A 22,583-nucleotide genomic window follows, 5' to 3' on the forward strand; every position below is an offset into this window, starting at 1 on the left:
ATTAAATTTTAATTATCAATTAACATATCATGACATTTAGTATACTCTTTTTACAAAGTTCATAATTTTTTCATTATTGTACTTTCTTACAATAAGGTTGATTTTTATTCATTATTTTAAGAAATGGTTTTAAATACAATATGGCAATAATTAAGAACACATTAAATTAAAATACCTTCTGTCTATTGTTTTACATAATTTATTGTTATTTATAACTTGATTAATTTAGTACTATTTATTTTATAGTTAAATTAATAAGCAAAAATAGATTTTATTTTAACATTGAGTTGTGTACTGTTACTGTCGTTGGTCGTAGGTCTTGATTTTCATGTCAGCTCTAATAGTGAATTACATGTCTTCAGTTCAATAAATGGAAAAAATTTGTTTGTTGAATCTAAAGTAAACATATAAAAGCGTTAACATTGTTTTCTAATTAAAAATTATATCATTGGATCCTTATAGAGAAATGGTGTAGCATTTCAACATTACGGGCATGCTCATGAATGAGGAAAAAAAAAATATAATAATATATAATATTCTATTTATTTATTATAATAATAAATTGATTTTATAATGATGTGTGTCTGTCACTACCTGGAGGTCTAAAGTAAAACTTAATGAGTTACAGTACTACCAATAGGCAATAATATAGAGTCTTAACATAGGCGTGCACACATGGTGAGCCAAAAAAACCCCGGCTCAACTAAAATCTTTTTAGGGGCATAGTAAAATTTAAAATTTTTATATATTATATTTAACTCTATCAATACAATGGTGGAGACCATGAAAATTGTATTTGTGGTAATAGTGAAAAAAAAATTAAAAATATTTGTGTACCACTACATAATTTTTATTGATGTATTCATCTGACTAAAACATGGTGGCATAATGCACAAAATAATAAATAAGTAGTATGACTATAAAACTATAGAAGTAGGTACTAAAGAGTCTATACTATAAATCCTTCTTTTATTAAAATTACTACATTATTACACTTTTATATATATTACTAAGTTTATATGTATAGTTACATATAATATGCATTAGGTATGAATTAAGATAATATGTAATTTTATTTTTAACTTCAAAAATATACAAGTACCATGTCTAGCACATTAATGTTGTGTACACATACAACTTAATTCTATTTATATTTTATATAGGTATATAAATATTATACAATTTTAAATTTACAATTAGAATGTATATTAATGTGTTATAAAAAAAAATTAAGAGCACTGTCCAAGTATTGAGGCACTAGTTCTTCCAGGGCTCTACCGGAAATTAATGTCTATGTACGCCTATGAGAGTATATTATAGACTAAAAACTAAATATAAAGTACCTATCTATAGTAATAGTATTATGTACTACTATCGACACTAATTCGACAGTACATCCTATTATCCAAATTTATAGTATCTATTCATTAATCATTATTTTACATTATTAAGCAACGATATTCATCCGATTATATTTTTCGTAGTTATTAATTATTATAAGCTAAAATGTTTATTAAAACAAAAACAATGAATCTACAGTATACGATGTATTTATTATTATAAATATTAATCAATATTTTACGTACCTACCTGTATTTTATTTAATTTTGAACAAATAGTTTTCATCTAAAAATTTACTCCTAATAAATTTATTTGTCTGAATGAATTTGTACCAATATTAGGATGTATGTTGAACCAGCAGCCATTGCCTATTATTAAATCCAACAAAAAAATATATTTAACTGATTCACACTTACTCCAGTAGTCTGGCTAAATTCATACACTGATTTGATTTTTATGGAAATAATTTGTCATCAACATCTTATAATATTAATAATATACTATTATAGGTACCTATTTTGTAATATTAATATTCGTATTGGTACGTATATTTGTCATTATTTGCTTACCGAAGTTATTATACCATTGTTTATAGTGAAAATTTTAAAGACTGTGAACTGCGGTGAACAAATGGATAATTGATTATAGAATAAGTGTAGCTGTAAATCAAATACAAAATACAAAAAAAGGAAATATTATTGTATAACTTCATAATGATTAAGTACTTTAACGTCTTACCTCTTCTTTTGTACTTAAATCTAAATATCGATTGTTCATTTCTGTTATATACTTTTTTATTTTAACCGCCTATAATCAAAAATAAACTTTTAAAATTTTATAAATAGCATTAAAATACTTCGAAAAATTAAGAATTTCCAATAAATATTAACATTAAGGGGCCTCGCTACGGTTATTTATGGGGCAAAATATTAGGCAATTTATAATCTCAAGTTAGCCGCCTGGGATATGTGTTATAAATAGTTATAATAATTGTGAAATAAATTATTATTTCTAATTAGTTAATAATTATTACTTATTAGTTATTACTATGAGTGAAATTTAATGCAGGTATCGGCTGGGGCACGCAGACGAATGCCACTCTCGTACGCGCATGAACATGTTAATAACTCGATAACAATAAAAATTCAATATACGAATTTTACAACTTACTTATTGGTTTGACAAAATTAAAGCTAGTTAACGTCTGATCTTGATTCTGAAAAAATCTTTAAATTCAGCAGAAAAATGTCTGTAGATCATACAAAACACTTCGTTTTTAATTTTAAATATGATTTGGGAAAATTCATATTTTCAAATTTAAAGTTTTTATTCACTACTGACTACATTATAATATAAGAATTAATTTTTACAAAGTATTCGGTACGATCTATAGACATTATTCTGCAGAGTTCAAATTGTTTTTCTGAATCAAAATCGGACATTTTAAACTAACTTTGATTTTGTCAAAACTGTTTGAGCTAAAATTAACAGCAGTAACGAGGCCTCTCAATGTTTAATGAAAAAGTCAAGTCTTTATAGATCATTTATTTTATAATTATAACTATAACAACGATTTTTCAAAAATTGATTTTAAGTAAAAAGCCAAATTTTTCTCTATTCTTCCATCCCTGGATCCCTCTTATAATTTTCTAAACGACTAATGATAAAATCTGCAATGTTGAAAATCAAATTATTTTTATAACTGGAAATGTTGATGACAGAGACAGTCCCATATGAAAAAATATACATTAATACCAATAAATTCATCACCACTCAAAATCCAAGAATATCGTAAAAAGTTAGAAAAAAATTATTTCATGATATGTAACTAATTTATTAGGAATTTAAAAAATATGTTACAAAATAAATTTCACAAATTCTCGTGGAAAAATCGAATAAATTTAGATTGTTACTACTTGTTGGTTTAGGTATAAACCACTAAAATGTAGGGAAAAAAATAATTCTGTGTTATCAAATAGGGAAATTGCCATTTTAGAAAAGAAATTAGTATTTAATATTTTTTGTTTATTACGTATCTATACACATTGATAAAATAAATGTAATTAACAATAATAAATTCAAAGAGCATGGCAATATTTAGGTATTACTGGTAAAGTGTATAATAATATTATACAATATACAATTATATAATATACGAATACGAATTACGAGTAGGTATATCAATATTAGTAACTAACTGAAAAATAAAATTCAAAGTGGTGGCTATTGGCTCTATTTAAACATATCGAGTGTCGCAAGGTTTGAGCTGTAGTATTACATACAAGATATAATTATTATATAATTATGTTAGGTGTCTATATAAATTATGAATATAAGTAATAGGTACTTTTTAGACTCATAACTCATAAGGATTAAAATACTGAAGATCTTTTTTCTCGATATTTACTCATTTGTATCATATTTTATTAAAAAAAAAGGGTAATCTTAGACATTTAAGGTAATTTGATAATATAAGACGTATTAAAAATATAATTGTATTTTTCCACTTTAAAACAAGAGACTGTTTCATGATAAATTATAATTAACCATTAACTCATAGTAATATTTGTGTTTAATAATATGTGGGATCAGTGCCGTACCCAGGATTTTTTCGGGGGGGGGGGGAGGGCTTAAACATTCATACTTAACTCCTCCATAGGGAAATAGAAAATAATTTAAAATAAAAGAGATCTCAAGGAGGGGGGCTTAAACAGTTAAACCCAAAAGCCCTCCCTAGATACGGCACTGTGTGGGATGTAAATTATTAAAAACGTATATGGGAACCTATACACAATACCCTGAAATGATCGCGTTTCGATAATAACTCGAATGTCAAATTGCCAACACACGGTTTTTAATCTTCCAAAACACTGTTTAGTCGAATGGACTTTTATATTACGACAATTAAGCCTAAATAAATAATAATATATAATTCATTCATACAAACAAATACAAATAATACAATATACCTACGACCTACCTGTTTAGTTGCAGTGTGTGCTGTGATAACGATGATGCAAAACCTGAAAGAATATTGAAGCATCCACCCACAAAATAGAATACTGGATCGAAATACTGGCTTGTTAAATAAACTGTAATATGGATTCGAATAAAATCCATGCGTATATATGTCTAATAGTGTTGAAGTGATTATACAAATCATCGATAGACTAATTTGAAAGTCAAACAAATATTTGAGGTCATTGACTGCTTCTCGAATTAACCAGTGTTTTATCCTCAAAACTTCGATAGTGTTCGCCAAAGGACTTATTTTGTCCTTTGAACAGTAAAAATCTTTTTCGTATATGATTACACGAGGTTGCGTCGGATCATCACTTTTTCCTGGAGTTGCCATTTGGCTAGCAATGAACGGATATCGTACATTAAAGTTGTAAAAGTTATGTTCATCGTTTATTTGAATTAACTCCTCGTTTATATCTCGATACTTCGTGTACACCACAAAACACTGGATGGCAAAGTGCAATTCCGTAAAAGCCATGCTCAGGTTATGGACGTAATATAAAAAAAAATATGTAGTCATTAAAATGAGATTGGTGTGGTTATGGAACAGGTAAAACAATTTTAAGCTATTTATAGGTAAGATAGTAATCAAGCACAAGAAAATCACGGTAAAAGAAAAATACTTGATGTGTTTCAAAGCGACTGTGTTCATTGGTATATAAATCTCAAATCCTTCTAATGTCGTCTTATACTTTTGATATTTTTTGTACTTGACGTTGTACAGAACAATTATTCTTGATATAAATGAAGAAATGTTCACTGTAATACATATTAACTGTGACATAGACGTAGACAATGCGGTCGACCAATCATCAAACTCAAGTGTAACGTAAGGTGTCATGATCGCAATTATTATGAAAGTGGTAAATAAAATAACGGAGTAAATGTTTTGGCACATGTCGTTATCATTATTCGAGTCAATGAATATCACCCCAAAATATTTCAAACAAAACATTATTACAGTCCACGCGTATACTATTATGCATGTACCTAAATAATATAATACAGTAAATATTATATATTATACATAAATACAATATAATTTAACAAATAGACATGAGACGAACAATTTAACGTAATATAAGGCACTCATCATTATTTTAAAAAAAAACACTAACGTTTTTTTAAAAAATTCTCTTACACAATTTTAGGTGGTTAAAAAAACAATATTTTCCAAAAATAATTATAGTTAATATTATTTTTTACACATAGACTTAAGATTTTTAAACTTTTACTTTAGACTTAGGATGCTTATTTATTTTATTTATTAATAGTTATAGGTATTTAGGGGTTTTAATACTTCCTTCCCTTCAGACGAAAATATATAGAATTTAAGATATAATTTTATTGTTGGTAAATGGTAATATATAATTTATTGCAGTTTATACAAGGTCCGGCAAAAAAACCTCCCTTATTTAGAAATAGCGCTTTATGAGTTTTGGTGGTAGTATAGCAATAGAGAGGGTATCGATGAATAGTGGTATACGTGCCAATGTGCCATTTTTAGTAGATGTGATGACAAACAACAAAAAAAAAATACAACAAAAAAAACGAAATAAAAACTAACAAAAAATAACGAAAATAAAACGTGATTTTAAAAAAAAATTTCTAAATTTAAATTTTTTAATGTGATCACCCTGTGATAATGTTCTTTGGGGATACTTAAAGGCACAGTGTACAATAATCGCCCCGTATCCCTACAAAAACTTAAGGAGCAAATCACCAGACATTAGCCTCCATTTACACCAGAAATGACACGAAGAGTTATGGAAAACTATCGGGAAAGGCTCCGTGAATGTGTTAACTATGGAGGACACCACTTAACCGATATAATGTTTAAAATAAATAATTAAATATGGCATAATATTTATTAGTATAAAAAATAAAAGAATTTTTTTTATTTCTTTATTTGTTTATTTGCAACTGCTTCTTGAAATATTGGAGGTTTTTTTGCAGGACCCTGTACATACCAAATCAATATTTTTAGTTGTCATTATTTTTCTCACTGTGTATATTACATAGGTAATATGTCAGATACTTTTTTAGAGTGAATCGATATTTGACAACTATCTTATCTTGCTATATATTACTTGCGTAATGTGAAAACAAGTATCCTCTGATCACTTTTAAGTTTAGTTACATTTTCATTCTCCTTATTCCTTCACACAAACACACACACACACACTAATACACTATCATAGTTCACACGCTGGAAATATTATTATATTGACTATAGTATAATAATTTATAACGTATAGTTTTGAAAATATTTAATATAAGTATAAATTGTCAAAAAAATAAACACAAAAATTGTCACACAGAACATATACCTTCACGAATACACGATTATACCTATTATTATTTATTATAAGTATAAAATTTCAACATTTGTGACATTAAACAATATTAAGAGGGCGTAAAACCCGCGTGTGTTGTCTCTGTCTTACAAGTGCACAACATAGCAAATTTACGCTCAGCAGATCACGTTTAACTCCATTAATTTAAAAATTAGAGTGAATTGACTTAATATGTAACTTGATGGTAAGAATATTATCTGTCTTTGAATGTTGGTTTTTACGATTATTCAGTTTTTAAGTGAGTTATGAGCATTTTTAATTCACGCTATATTTTATACGCATAACTTGCTAAAAATGTAAACTATCGTAAAAAACCAATATACGAACACAGATAATGTTCTTAGTTCTTACCATCGAGTTTCATAATAGATCGATTCACTCTAATTATTAAACTAACGGAGCTAAACGTGATCCGCTGAGCGTAAATTTGCTATATGTTACGTACTTGTAATTGTAAGGCGGAGACAACATATTATGCGGGTGTGACGTCGTCTTAATCGTGCTCTATTATGTAATGTGTTGATGGGTAATGTACTAATGTATAAAGCTGCATCCCCGCTAACTATATGTATACTCCGACACACCAACAGTGCACCATTGGCAACAACATTACAAATTAAAAGTAATTACTAATAAATTATCGTCAGACGGTTTTATACTTCTCTATAACTACCACTACTTATCAGTGGCGTATCCAGAATTTTTACTATGGCAGGGGGCACACACTGTCGTAAATTTTATAAAATATATTGTAGTATGCGTTTATGTATACAAATAAATAAATATAGATCTTTAAAACAAAAAATAGTAAATACGGCCAACGAAGGGGGCCATGGCCGCTGTGGCCCCTCCCCTTGATACGCCACTGCTACTTTAGTACTTACTTACATTTAATAAGTATTTTAAAATATATTATATATTACCTATATATATATATATACTATGTAGCAGCTAGTGGTTGTATATAAAGTAGGTATAATATTGAATATTTTCTACGTAACCGATTAAAAAAATTTAATTTACTCTACTATAGTCTAACTGAATATCAAAATATTACCAAGTTAAGAATAATATGATGACTGAATTAAATAAACATTTCAATAAACAAATGGTGGCACGACTATTTTTATAATCACTTTAATATTATGTTTAATCATTATAAAAAATTAGGTACTCATCTAACCTGTCTGATACATGTTAATTTTACTAACTAGGACGGTACATCAAATTTGTATAATATGAAGTAGGTATCAAGCATTTTAAATGTCAAAAATGATGACCGATCATTATAATTTAAATGATTTTGTTTTCTATGTTTAAAGAAATATAATAATATTAAACAATCAAATAAAGTCAACAGTCTGTAGACATGTAACAAATTATAATATGTAAATATGTATTATATTCAATTTTCGTATAAATTATATACCTAATAATAAGTACATCGTCATGCCCCCCCCCTTAATCCGGGCTTGAGTGCAAACTTAATTTGTTATCATAATATGGCCATCAAAAATTAAGCCCCCCCCCCGAAAAAAATCCGGGCTACGTCACTGAATATATCAACATTTAAACCAGCAGATATTGTTTTAAATATTGCATTTTAAGTGTTAAGCAACTAGTGACAGATGTATTTTGAAGTGTGTTAAACAATCTAAAAAATCTGTTTTTGAATATATAATTTATTAAATTATAAAAAGGGGGTGAACATTCTTGGTGATAACTGTCTATATATAATAAATAAAAAAATATAGAAGATGTTGAAATAAACGAATAATTAATGAATACAAATTGTTTTGAAAAAGTTACAGCAAAAGTGGAATTGCATCAAAATGATTGTAGTTGTTACTATTGCACTATTGTGACTGCACCTAGCGTCCTTATTGACTATCGTACACAAGACTACAAGAGTAGTCTTGCATCACATTTAGTTACGCATAAACTAGGTCCTAGGAGACAGCATACATTCATACCAAATATTAATCTTGTATTTTTGTTTGTTTTTCAAAAATTCAAAGACTATTATTTATTGTGAACTGTGCAGTGTGCGCAAGCGATAAATGATTGTCAATAACAGCAATAATAACTCAAATGATTAAAAATAAATATTATATCAACTTTGAGATTTCAGATTTGTAGTGCTGTAAAAATTGACACTTCAAAATCAAAAGCTTAATCAATCAAATTTAACAAGTGAAAAATGATAAATATAGTGCTATTTATAAATAAAAATGTATGACCGCTTATAATTGTACATAACTTTTGATAAAAGTAACCGTTTACCTATACTGTACACTACGGGTTTGCAATACTATAGTAATTTTTAAACATATTATCTTATAAATATATATATATATATATTACATATTTTTTTAACAAACACATTTTAACATAAAATTTATCTTTTATGTTTATAAATTTATAATATATTTAGTTTTTGTTATTTCAATTTGTTGCATTTCTCGATATTAAAATACAATAAAATATAAAGTACAGTATAAAGATAACATATAGAAGATGATACATTTAGGTTATAATAATAAAATATAATTTTATTTTGCATACAAATACCCTACCAGTTTTAATTCTTGGACTGTGTGGATAAATAATGTTCTTTTTATTTCCTTGTTCTGTCCGAATGAAATTGTACTAGTATAAGTATATATGTTGCACCAGCAGACCATATCTATTATCAAAACAATATTTAGATTAAAATAGGAGTAAGTAATATAATCGTTCAGTGTTCAATGAGGAATTATATTAAATTTAAATTGGACAATTAATATTGAACAATATACATGTTCTGTGGCATAGTGCATAAAAAAAATGGTATTTTTTAAAATATTCAAATAATAGTAGGTGCAACCTACCCATAATAATAGAGCGTTTTAAGAATAAATGTTATTTAATAAAATTGCACAATATTAATGCACTCGTTTAATCTAGTAGATTAATTTATTATTGCCCTAGTAGAACGCATATTTAATACTTTTACTATTCTAGCTAATAACCCTATTGTAATATCATATTTCTATTAATACTTACTAGTTAATTACTTCATCATTGGTCATTTATCAATACCCACCATAACCCCACCTAACTTTTTAACGAGTTGACGGAACATCACTTGGGCCCTATATGTTCCGCCACTGCATACAGCATAAGTATAATAAATTTTATTGTAATACATTACGTAATAAGATTTATAGTTAAACCTTATAAGTTATAGCCTTATAAGTATACTAACATACTTAGTTTACCTATATTGATATAAATTGAGATATTTTTATTTCATAAAAATTAGGTTCAAGATCTTAATTACATTTAATAATTAGAATATATCCCTTTATTCGTTATTTGCTTACCGAAGTTAGGAGACTATTTTCTATAGTCAAAATGTCGCAAATGGTGAACTCGGATGAACAGACAGTTAATTGATTATAAAATAATTGTAGCTGTAAATAAATAAATACATAAATTGAAAAAATTGTGTATGTACTAATACAGAGTGATTTTTTTTATCGTTGAACAGTGTACACTTATTATTTCAAAATATTTTTCTTATATAGTTTCCAGTCGAAATAAAACAACATTTTTTTATCGTTATAATCTTTTAAGTTTTTTATTTTTTGAATGATAATATATATTTTGAATTTCATATTTTGAAGCAAAATCTTTTTCGTAGTATTTTAATATACATATAAAAATCGAAATTACTCAGAGAAATATTCTGTTTCATGCAAAATGTTTTATTGAAACTGTAAATTATACGAGTAAAATATTTTCAAAAATGTTAATATATTTTGAAATAATGTGTGTTGTTTGACCACAGAATCACCTTGTATAAATGACAAATGTATAATAATAAAAACTAATAAAGCAATAATGAGGATTTTTTATGGGAATTTATTGCTTCATAATTACCTCTTCTTTCGTATTAATATCTGTGTGTCGATTGTTCATTTTTGTTATTAACTTTTTGGTTTTAACCACCTACAATAAACAACGATTGACTGAATAATAATCTATAAATAAGTAGTGCTTATTATAACTTCTAAGAAACATTGATAATTTATTTATATTTGAAATACCTAGCTCAATATATGTAATTTATGTATTATATTAAAATATAGATGAACTAACTTACTTAGTAAATACAATTTATACGAATAAACAATAATATAAATAATATAATATCTTTTATAACAGAATTGTATACAGTTGACTGCTTATCATAATATAATAGTATTTATTTACTGAAAGATCAAAGAAGTACAGTAGTAGACAGTACTCGTATAGTGCAGTGTTTTAAACTTTTTTTAAAATGGCGACACATTAATAAAATATTTCATACTTTGCGATATCAAATGCTATTTAATTTTTGAAAATCGTGTGCAAAATGTTTGTACATTTTAGTTCATGACATAATTGGACTTATCTGGCAACACACTGGTTGACTTAGTTGAGAAACACTGGTTATACCTATAGTGTACACTGTTAAGTGTAAATATACGTGTGACTATTATAGTTATATGCGATTGGGTTCGTTAAAGATTTTTACCTTATTTATTTAGGCATATCTTAAGTAACTTTCATTCAATAAGTGTATATTTTTCCAAAATAAACATTATAATTATGGCCTTGTTGTGACATGACAGCATGTGGTGAAATATAAATTAACACCTTCATTGACTATTTTTTTTTAATATAACTACACGATGAATTGAATAATAAATTTATTTTTAATATTGGAGAGACTATAGCCAAGAACAATTATTTAACAATCAAGAAGAGCCAAAAATAAAATAATATTCGTGATGATGTTTTAAAGAAAACATTATAATGTTTAACAATATATTTAATAATGCAATAAGTTCACGCTAAGATGTATCTACCAGTAAATATTTCAATTGGATGATCTTGAATTGAAATGGGGATTTCAGAATGCGCAATACAATTTATTTTTTTTTTTAAATTTTTTAAATTTTTTTTTTCTTCTAGATTTGATGTAGTTTTTTTTAATTTTTCGTATAAAAAGTAATTTTTTTATTACAAAATTGAAAATTTAACGTCGAAATTTAATATTTACTTAAAAATTGAAATAATAAATAATATTATATTGTTAAATATTTAACTGTTTGTAGACAAATAAGACATAAGTTATAAATAAACATTAATTTGTTTCGTAATTTGAGAGAACATCAAATAAACGCCGCCACATCATAAGCATATTTAAAACGTTAGTGATCATGTTTAGAACATCAAGATACATTTAATGATTATTCAATAATGACAGTATTTAAAAAATAATATTTCATTAAATTATTATTCAATAAATATTTTATCATTCTATGATCAGAAAATAATCGTATTTATAAAGTTCTAAGATAGGTTTTTGTTCAATAAGTATTAATAAGTTGTCTTTCTGTTCAAACACAATTATTGAATTCATAGAATATTCAATAATCGTTCATTTCCATACAAAAATATCTCAAAAATCATTTTCCCGATAATTTATCAATAAGTTAGGTCACTTTTAGTTTAATGATGGATCATGGATATATTCATCAATAATATTTTCCAATATTCACAGATGAAGAAATGAAATGATGAAATTGCTAGTTGAACAAAAAAATAAATTAAGCGATTATTAGACGAAATCAAAATATTCAATGAATCTGATTATTATAGTATCATAGAACGAGTAAAAATGAATCCAATCATTGCATTCCATTGAATAAATATTTAAAAAGATGGCATTGAACGAAAAACGATATTATAGTTAGATCAATGAATGAAAAAAAGTTTTAAAATGAGACTACATGCTAAGTGCATAAATTAAAAAAATTTAAAAAGTACCTTTTTTAATAGGTACAATTGAATTTAAATTTATTTTTTCTTTATTTTTCATTTTTCTAAAAATAATTCCAAAATGAACAAAAATCTTAGAAATTTAAAACGCACAAAAATAAAAAATATTCATCGATAGAATATAGTGTGCACTTAAAACATTTAGAACACATCTAGATACATTTAAAAGTATATTAAGACTCAGTATCGTTGTGTAGTATCATTGTTGGGCACCTTAAAAAAATGCATTTATATTGAAGTCCTACTTATCACTTTATAACCTATATATAATATATAGTATGAATAAACACGACTACTGGGTACTGCCTAGTTATAAAATTGTATAGTCCGCCATTATTCTTGATTTAGGCTCGTAAACAAAGCATTGTTACACGTATAATATTGATGTAATAGTAATACTATAAGGTACTTAAGTACTATATGTCTATATAGGTTATAGGTATTAAATAATTTTGTATTGGGAGGTATAGATACAGTTTTTTTTACCAACCTGCCGTATTGTAGTGTGTGTTGTGATAATTATAAGACATAATCTTAAGGAGTATTGTAGTATCCACCCAATGAATAAGATGTTTGTTCGAAATACTGATTTATTAAATGACATACTTGTGGATGAATAAAATACATCAGCATATATGTCGAATAATAATGTAATTGCTAAAGTAATGATCGACAGGCACATTTGAATGCCGAACAAACATTTTAGGTCGTTGATTGCTTCCCGAGATAACCAATGTTTAATTCTTAAAAGCTCGATAGTGTTCGCCAATGGATATCTTTTGTCCTTTGGACAGTAAAAATCTTTTTCGTATATAATCATACTAGACGGTGACATGTCTTCTCTATTCTTTGAAGTTTCCACTCTGCTTGCAATAAACGGATATCGTACTTTGTAGTTGTAGTAGTTATGTTCATCATTTATTTGAATTAACTCCTCGTTTATATCTCGAAACTTCGTGTACACTACAAAACACTGGATGGCAAAGTGCAATTCCGTTAAAGCCATGCTCAGGTTGTGAATGTAATAGAAAAAAAAATATGTAGTCATTAAAATGGGATTGGTGTGGTTATGGAACAGGTAAAACAATTTTAAGCTATTCATAGGTAAGATAGTAATCAAGCACAAGAAAATCACGGTAAAAGAAAAATACTTGATGTGTTTCAAAGCGACTGTGTTCATTGGTATATAAATCTCAAATCCTTCTAATGTCGTCTTATACTTTTGATATTTTTTGTACTTGATGTTGTATAGAACGATCAATTTTGATAGTAATGAATTTATGATTCCCGCACTACATGTCACTGCGGTGAAAGACATGGAAAACACCTCAGACCAGTCGTCAAACTTATGGCTTACAAAAGGATACATAAAAATTTGTATTATGCCAGTGGTAAATAACATTATAGAGTATGCAGTTTGATATATGTTATCATCGTTATTTGAGTCGAAGGATATCACACCGAAATGTTGTAAATTAAACATAATTGATCACATACAGCTTTTGTCGCCTCAATATAATACAATATACCTAGATACCTAAACACCTACACAAACATACAAACTTTATGTATTATTGTATAACACGATTATCATTTGTAATTATTATTAAATATTTTAAAAACATTATTATAAAAATTACACAAATACATTTAAAAACAATGAATTCAAAAATATTATTCGTAGGGATTTACAACTTTTATATTCTTTAAATAAAACAAAAAAAGTAAATAACACAAATTGTTTAAGGATATTTTTTTACTATTTCTATCGCATTTTTTAAATCGATATTTTTAAAATATGAGTAATATGATTTTTAACTGAATAACTATTATTATTTTTTACTACCTGTATATTCAATTATTACAATTATTTAATGTATGTACTCTGTTCAAAATGAGATCGTGACTCGGCAGCGACCAGTTTTCGTCGAGCGGGGGTCAGACAACACCTGTTTGTCAATCCCACCGAGTCAACTATCAGTACACCTTTCTTCTGTGTAGTGTGTAGTAAAGCCACGCCCATGCGCACAAGTTGGTCGCCGAGTCACGATCTCATTTTGAACAGAGTATATAATTAAAATGAAAAATTATAAAAAAAACTTAAGAGAGATTTGATTTGACTTATGGGTCAAGAACTTGCAATTAGTCAGGATAAGGGTGAGCAGTGGCGTAATTTGGTTATATTTGTAAAGGTAAAAGGGAGGGGGATAACATATTTTTACATTGTAACTATAACCTCCTCCCCCATAAAAAAATAAATTATATTTATAATAAGCATCTCATTTCAGTGCAATAAATGTATGTAGGTACCTAGTACCTACGCATGTGACACGGAAACAAATGATAACAAAATATTCACTAATATACAATAATATTTATTGTTAAATCAGTAAATAAATGTAGTTGACCAGTCTTTTTTAAAAAATAAAATAAAAAGGTAACGGGGGAATACGACACCCAATTATGTCATTGAAGATTAGAAGTAAGGACGTATTATAACAGTACGAAACGTGAAATTAGGCAGAGATACAATGACATTGAATTTGTTGTCTCCACAAAATTTTCAAGTTTTATTATAAAACTTTTTTTTTATTTATGTGGTTACCCTATTTAATTATTACATTATTTGATTATGTTTTTGAATTAAATATATGTTTAAATCACCAAAAATAATAATAAAATCATTATCGTAGTAGACAAATAAATAAATAACAAAAAAATCATTGTATCGATTATCGAAAATAAACACGATTGAAAGATAGTCTTTATTTAAAAAAAAAAAATAATTATAAAAAACGGATAAAACTTAAACTGTATAGTATACATACAGAATTCATAAAATTTAATTTTATAATTTCAACTTTAAAAAACTTAGGAACTTCGAAAATGGCTTATTGTTTGATTTTTATCAAACTAAAAAAAATTAATTCATTCATTTTTATCAATATAATAATAGTGAATGATCACTATGTAATAATGTAATATTATATTAAAAAATACTTTTTGTCCGATGCTTGGTATTACACTCTTACTTTTGGAGTCTTATTCGATATTTCTTTTTTATCATATTTCGGACAACTGCAGCTGATCTCCAGCAAGTGTTTACTGTTTAGCCCATTGATTAAATCATAATTTATATTAAGTCAATGATTTAGCGGTTTAGCCTATAAGGCTATAACCACCGTAGCTCGCAAAAATGTCAAACATGTTTTAAGTTTGAGCAGGTGGGAATTGTGGGATCCCAAAGGACACTGGCACACTGCCATACTCTAGAATACAAAATATTAGGTTATTTTTTTGTTATGTAGGTACAAGAAGCTTTTAGGGTTTTGAAACGAATCGTCTCGTTCTTCGATGTATTTAATGGGAGAAAATATTATTTATTAATAATATAAGAACGCACAGAACGTCGAAAATTACGAAATTCGTTTTCAATCACAAAATATTATAAACATATACGGTGTTGTAGTCTGTAGATAGGTATGCTACGATGGGGAACTGCATGTAAATTAATGTAATCGCCTCATTTGTTATTCCAGTTAGGTAGATTATAATCGGTGCATCCGAATTGCATGCCAAAAAGATAAACATAAATTGAAATGTCCAAATTGCATGCCAACTCTTAGTGGGGTCTGTCCGAATTGCATACCGTGTACCTACAAGTTTATCTTTAGGCACTTTAGTAGGAATTGCTTACTACACAAGCAATACTGCAAAACATTTCACACTGCTCTTTGAAGCCAGCGTCTTCACAGCGGAAACCCAAGCTATTAAAGAAGCATTAATATTCGCAAAGTCAATGTTTTCAAATAAAGTTTTAATAATCAGCGACTCCTTAAGCGCCCTTATAGCCATCAAAGCACCGAACCCCTTTAATAAGATAATTTACCAAATCCATAACATCATCACCTCAACCCAAAAAACTGTTTAATTCATGTAGGTTCCTTCTCACATAGGAACCCCAGGAAATGAAAAAGCGCATTTACTGGCAAACGAGGCAATCACCTCGACCTCATCCTCATCCATTACAACTCTTCCATACCACCAAGACATAAAAAGAAGCATAATCATACACACTACCAATATGTGGCAAACATCCTGGGATGAAATACCTATCTCAAACAAATTAAAATTAATAAAAAAAAAAAATAACTCAATGGTATACTCAGCCCAATGCCTCTAGAAGTTATTAACACAAGAACAAGAATAACTAATAAGTCATACTAACCTCACACACATACATATCATAAAACATGAAGAACAACCTCTGAGGTTACCTCTCTGTAGCCAATGCAACGAACCGCTCACAATCAAGCACAAAGTCTTAGATTGCCCGTTATATTTAAACGCAAGAAATATCCTCAACCAATCGGCATCGACATAAAAATTTAATATTAAGCAAAACTACACAACTAACTATATAATATAATATAATGTAAATATTTATTATTTAATAATGTAAAACTACTTATCTCACAACCATGTAATCTCAAATTATAGCTAAATTACTTACAAACAATAATTTAAATACAACCGCAGGCTAATGAGTAATGACCTAGCTGTTGAAGCCTTTATTCTTAATAAAAAAAAAAAAAAGTTTATCTTTATTTATCATGCACTTATGTACAAAACTTAAACTTTATTTATTTATTTTTTAATGCATGAATAGAAACTGATTAGTTTTTAGATTGAAATATTTTTATATTCCAGTAGGTAAAATTTTACCAAATTGAAGATGATACTGTATATTAAATAAAACGAACATAGTTTTGCGTTCAGCGCCCTAAAGCTCTTGTCCTATTGTACGGCCCTTAAAATCGTATCTACTTATGTCATAAACTCATAAAATATTAATATTATTATGGCATGGATTTTAATATTCTAAAAATCAAGAATAATACCTTTAAAAATACTACTTAATGCACTGATATTAGTAATATTACAAAATTATAATGAAAATTGGTTTAAATATAGTAATAAAAAACTTAGTCGTATTATATCTATCTACTCAGTGTTCGTGACAAAAATTACTTTTGTTTGATCGTTCGTTATGCAGTTACTATTGCTACTGTCTACTCTCTAGTGTCTGGTACATAGAGATACCTAAATGTATAATAATATACATACCTAATACAAATAATATTATACAAAGCAAAATACCTAAATTATTTAATTACATATACTTATTTTTTTATTTACATAATTATATAATTTATGGTTAATTTTTTTTCGAATTTATACTTATAAAATACAAAAAAAAAATATGGTTTAAAAAATGTCCCAAAAATGATTTAAAGATAGAAAAATGGAGACTATGAAAAATAATATTTTGGGACATTCGGAAAAAATGCAACTTGCAATTAAAATTTAAATAAATAAAAAACTACAACAGACACAATAGTAATAAATGAATGTTTTATCATGTGAGATAGAGAAAATCAATAAGACAACAATGATATTGATATAGAATAATTAGGTAGGTATTATTAGTAATTACTATTTATTACATATATTTACCTTGGTATCCAGTGTTCGGCAAGTCCCTTATAAAAAGGAATTCGTTCTATTCCTCGTATTAAAAAAAAAAAAAAGAGTTCGTTCCTTAATAAAATGAACTAATTCCTTTTTTAGTTCCAAATAAAATAAAAATTCTTATTTAATCATCATTTTCTTCATGTATATACACTTTATATTTTATAGAAATAATAATACTGGCTAAATGAAAAAATAAAAATATTCATATAATAACCAATTAAATAGCGTTGTTAGTTATTAATTTTTGAGTTAACTTTTTAAGTATACATCTTTTTATAATTTATAATTTACGATTTAGTTATTTTAGGATATAGTATAATAAATAATAATTACTTTAGTTTTTTTTCTTTTATTAATATTTATTAAACGATACAAATTAATATTAAATAAAAATAGACTGTAATATAATGTAATTACTAATTTGGTTTTGTTAAAGAATAAGAACTAATTTTTAAAAAAGTTCATCATTTAGTCTATATTGTTGTAACAATTAATGTCGATAATCGATAACCTAACAATCACTAATATTGGCAATTCACAAACTAAGAAAAAATAAATTTCAATTTCAATTATATTTTTTTTAATTAAAACTAGAAAGAAACGAAAAATTTCGTTCTTTTTTCTTAAAATAAAAAATTCGTTCAACGTGTATTTTCTTAAAAAGGAATTCGTTTCTTCCAAACACTGCTGGTACAGTGGTACCTACCACATTATATAGCATAACATACCCAAATACATTAAAATGTACCAGTCTCCTCATTTTCCAAACATCATTAGCCTAATTCCGAATAAATATTGATAAAACTCCTTGAGCATACTGACTCTTACCTACCAGCACAGTAATAGACATTTCCATGTTGGCTTAAGGCATGAGATTTTAATAAATGCTACTTGATGTGTTTTTATAGATCTCATGATTCATGAACATATTCAACTTAAATATTGTGTAAACAACAATAAACTAACTTATTTCAGTGACAGTCTCATTTATTAGAGACCTAAGTTTAACCCAAAACCATAATTTAAATTTTCAGGATTATAGAAATGACAATAACTGATTTTCAAAAACACCTCCCAACACTTTTTTCTGCACATGTCCCTGGGGTGATTAAACATCAATAAGACCCCTAAACCTTTGTCTCTGGACGTGAATTAGTTGACATTTATTTTCTATATAATCAAAAAACTACATTCCTTATTTATTACAAAATATTCCATTTAACATTCCAACCTATAATAATCAAACTACTACTATGTTTTACTTGCCATTAAACAGCATACATTATTTAAAAATCTTTCCTATTCCGAGAGCCATGGTTTCGTGCAATATACTTGCTCCTGGTGTTACTCATCTATTGCCTTAGAAAATTTGCCCTCTTATTAGAATAAACAATCATTAGTTAAGTAAAATAGTTAGACCTAGTTATCACTACCGCACATTACAAATAAATATAATAAAAATACACATATTTAACTGAACACACAGCAATACGTTATAATATATAATCATTTGTCAAAAAATGTAATGTTGAAATTATTATCAATATAAAAGTTATTTAAACTCAAGTAAAATAATATTTTGATAACAATCATATGCTTATTACTTTTTGTTATAACTTAATATGAAGTATGTTTAACCATTAAAAAGCACTTCAAGTCGACTTGTTAATATAATTTATGAAACATCAAGCATTTAAATGTCAAAACTAATGATTGACCATTTTGATATTACTTTAGTGGTTTTGTTAGAGAAGTATTATCAATATCAATTTTCATAATAGACAGCTGTTAATTGTTCATACCTTAACAATTGTACACCAATATTTTGTATATAAATCAAATTAGCAAATATTATGTAAATTACAACTAAGGCTTCTAAAAAAATTCTGTATTTATATAATAGCTGCCATATTTTCCTAACATTCATAAAATTAATACATAATGTATATGACATAAAAATCAAAGAAGAACCTAAATTGATTACATTTGTTGGCCACCCCCCAAATTCCATCATTTAACCTATCAAAGTTTTGCATTTCAAAGCATTTATGTATAAATATATGTCTAGACCGCTTAAATAATTTCCAAGTTTAAGATACTTGAAACTTAATTGTAATAGTAATAGGTTTTTTTAAAACAAGAAATAAAATAAAAAATTAATTAGAAATATAAATACTTTCTAAAACTATAGCTAAGTTTTATTTTAGATAAATATTACCCACTCAAGATTTTATCTGTATTAAAATATAAAAACTAAACTCAATAAAGATGATCATAAATAGTTTTTACAAATTAATTTCAAAGGATAAAGAAAAAAATGAAACAAATGCTTTTTTTTTAATGTCCTTATATTAGATAATGATCAAATGTTGGAAATTACAAGTCATTCACTTCCCTCAAACGTCTGATTGCGGATCTTACAGTAGTTGCAGCTGTTGTAGAATATACGTAAGCTCCACCTGCTACAGTTCTTCTACACCGTTTGCATGACCAAATTCCTACACAAGCTCTCTTCATAGATTCCTATAAAAAATTAGGTAAATAAAGGCATTAATATATATATATATATATTATAAACCAATAGTTGTTTTAACTATCATAACATTAAAAAACCTTAATACAACAAAATTTACAAATTATACAAATGAGACCATGCAGTTATATTTTAAATTAAAATAGATCGAAATATTATCTTATTTTAATTATATTTTCTTCATGATTTACTAAGATATTACCCTATTCTAGAATACACCAAGATCTATAATTGTAAATATTATAATACTAATTTTATGTTAATTTAATTGAATAATTATCTTTATTTATAAATTATCCTGTTGCATACCAGTGATTCCACTGTACATTTATGTAAATATAGTAATTTAAAAAACTGTACATATAGTAATCGTAGAATGATCTTAATGTATATAAAAATATTATTTGGTCTGATTTAATATATTAAACAAGTAAAACTCCAGTGAGTTCCGAGTATGGCCCTCCCCATACCAAAATAATATAAACAATCTTAACAAAGACAAATAATTATACCAACATATTTAAATATAATTAATTTGTAACTTTCAGTAAAATGGATTAATTAATACTATATCTAAATGATCACGGACAGTAAGATGAGGAATACTTGACTGTACACAAATAAACCGCTTTTATTTGAATGATAAAGGTACTTATTTTGTATTTTCTTTATTTACATATTAATTGACCTAATTTGAATAATATAACATAATCTGTGTTATAATCTTTTGATACTCTGTTGATTTAAAAATTATAGTCAATAGCTACCAGTTATTTGTCAGAATGATGCTAAATGATATAAGTTTGACTCATGGAGTAAACTATATACCTATCATATATGATATTCTTATTTCCAAAATAATTTAAAGAATATAAAATTAAAAACTATTTTGTGAGTATTAAAGGAGGATCTTGAACAACAATAAAACTGATAACCCTGGATAAAGAATATTATACATTTTAACTCCTTAATATGCTTTTAGTTTTAAAAATAAAATATTCAATAGCTTCAATTTGTTGACAGTGGACAGCTGTTGTTTATTTTACTGACCATGATCGGGTATCTAGACATAGCTTTTATCTTAACAGTAATTTACTCGAAATTAAAATAACGTTTAGGTAATTCAACATTATAAATTTAATTTTAAGGAAATTAGAACACCTATAATTGATTTGATATTACCAGAGAAATAATTCTTTTTTAACAGATCACTATTTTAAACATAATTAAACCATATTCATTTTATTGATATCAATTAAGTACGATAAGATTGAAATATCTTTACCTTTCCGCAGAATGAACAGGTATATTTGCTGTGCTGGGTGATTTCAATTTTCTTGACCATCTTACGCAGCGAGGCACCATATCGGGTACCATATTTACCTACAATTCCTACCTTCTTTGTACGTTTGGCCTGTAAAAATAAAATAATTTATTAATAGGAAATAGTAAAAAATAATACAATAATTATATGACTATAGTTGAGTTTTGTCTTGTTCAATTAAAAACATATACAAGTTGAACAAGTAAAAATCTAATACATCGCCATCATTGAAAATACTGTGAATTATTCAATACAGAGGTTTAATAGGTTTTACTTGAACGATTATTTAGATAAATTTGGATTAACATACCATTTTGACGGCGGTGAAGTCCTCTTTCAAGTACAAGTAAATAAATTAATGGAACAAAATAACACTAACGAGAAGAGTTAGCTAAGGAAAGAGATTTTGTGATTGTACATTTTGTGAGGTTAAAAAATTTAACAGTCAGTGTTCCCACGAAACGATAAAATATATACACAGTACAATATTTCATAAAAATGATTTTCAATTTATTTTTATTTTTATGTCATAGTTTAGATTTTTTTAAATGTATTAAAATACTTTGGATAATGCATTTTTAATTAAAATTAAAAGTTCATG

At 26.5% G+C, this 22,583-nt stretch overlaps 3 protein-coding genes across 3 annotated transcripts; all 3 read right to left on the reverse strand.

Annotated features, from left to right (window-relative positions):
- Positions 1 to 213: 213 nt before the first annotated feature.
- Positions 214 to 5,317, reverse strand: LOC132932403 (uncharacterized). Its single transcript, XM_060998765.1, has 5 exons — positions 4,322 to 5,317; positions 2,080 to 2,148; positions 1,911 to 2,000; positions 1,591 to 1,709; positions 214 to 394 (listed from the first exon to the last, which is right to left on the reverse strand). The coding sequence occupies exons 1-4, from the start codon at positions 5,315 to 5,317 to the stop codon at positions 1,650 to 1,652; spliced, it is 1,215 nt and encodes a 404-aa protein (XP_060854748.1). The 3' UTR covers positions 214 to 394; positions 1,591 to 1,649.
- A 3,951-nt stretch (positions 5,318 to 9,268) lies between these two features.
- Positions 9,269 to 14,144, reverse strand: LOC132917465 (uncharacterized). The gene is made up of 4 exons (XM_060978215.1): positions 13,081 to 14,144; positions 10,644 to 10,712; positions 10,085 to 10,174; positions 9,269 to 9,405 (listed from the first exon to the last, which is right to left on the reverse strand). Exons 1-4 carry the CDS (start codon positions 14,071 to 14,073, stop codon positions 9,337 to 9,339), a joined length of 1,221 nt encoding a protein of 406 aa, XP_060834198.1. The 5' UTR covers positions 14,074 to 14,144; the 3' UTR covers positions 9,269 to 9,336.
- A 6,308-nt stretch (positions 14,145 to 20,452) lies between these two features.
- LOC132917646 (large ribosomal subunit protein eL43) lies at positions 20,453 to 22,442 on the reverse strand. Its single transcript, XM_060978478.1, has 3 exons — positions 22,293 to 22,442; positions 21,944 to 22,072; positions 20,453 to 20,648 (listed from the first exon to the last, which is right to left on the reverse strand). Exons 1-3 carry the CDS (start codon positions 22,293 to 22,295, stop codon positions 20,502 to 20,504), a joined length of 279 nt encoding a protein of 92 aa, XP_060834461.1. The 5' UTR covers positions 22,296 to 22,442; the 3' UTR covers positions 20,453 to 20,501.
- Between the last annotated feature and the right edge of the window lie 141 nt (positions 22,443 to 22,583).

The sequence above is a fragment of the Rhopalosiphum padi genome, chromosome 1, assembly GCF_020882245.1.
Source record: "Rhopalosiphum padi isolate XX-2018 chromosome 1, ASM2088224v1, whole genome shotgun sequence".
Classification (NCBI taxonomy): Eukaryota; Metazoa; Arthropoda; class Insecta; order Hemiptera; family Aphididae; genus Rhopalosiphum; species Rhopalosiphum padi.

Excerpts from the sequence above, each read along its gene's own strand:
- LOC132932403 (XM_060998765.1), bottom strand. The coding sequence starts at position 5,317 with ATGTTTTGTTTGAAATATTTTGGGGTGATATTCATTGACTCGAATAAT. Across the intron at positions 2,001-2,079 it reads ATTTAAGTACAAAAGAAGAG|CTACACTTATTCTATAATCA; the intron begins GTAAGACGTTAA and ends TTTGATTTACAG. Across the intron at positions 1,710-1,910 it reads ACAATGGTATAATAACTTCG|GCAATGGCTGCTGGTTCAAC; the intron begins GTAAGCAAATAA and ends ATTTAATAATAG.
- LOC132917465 (XM_060978215.1), bottom strand. The coding sequence starts at position 14,073 with ATGTTTAATTTACAACATTTCGGTGTGATATCCTTCGACTCAAATAAC. Across the intron at positions 10,713-13,080 it reads CACACACTACAATACGGCAG|GTGGTTAAAACCAAAAAGTT; the intron begins GTTGGTAAAAAA and ends TGTTTATTGTAG. Across the intron at positions 9,406-10,084 it reads AAAATAGTCTCCTAACTTCG|ATATGGTCTGCTGGTGCAAC; the intron begins GTAAGCAAATAA and ends TTTTGATAATAG.
- LOC132917646 (XM_060978478.1), bottom strand. Across the intron at positions 20,649-21,943 it reads CCTGTTCATTCTGCGGAAAG|GAATCTATGAAGAGAGCTTG; the intron begins GTAAAGATATTT and ends AATTTTTTATAG.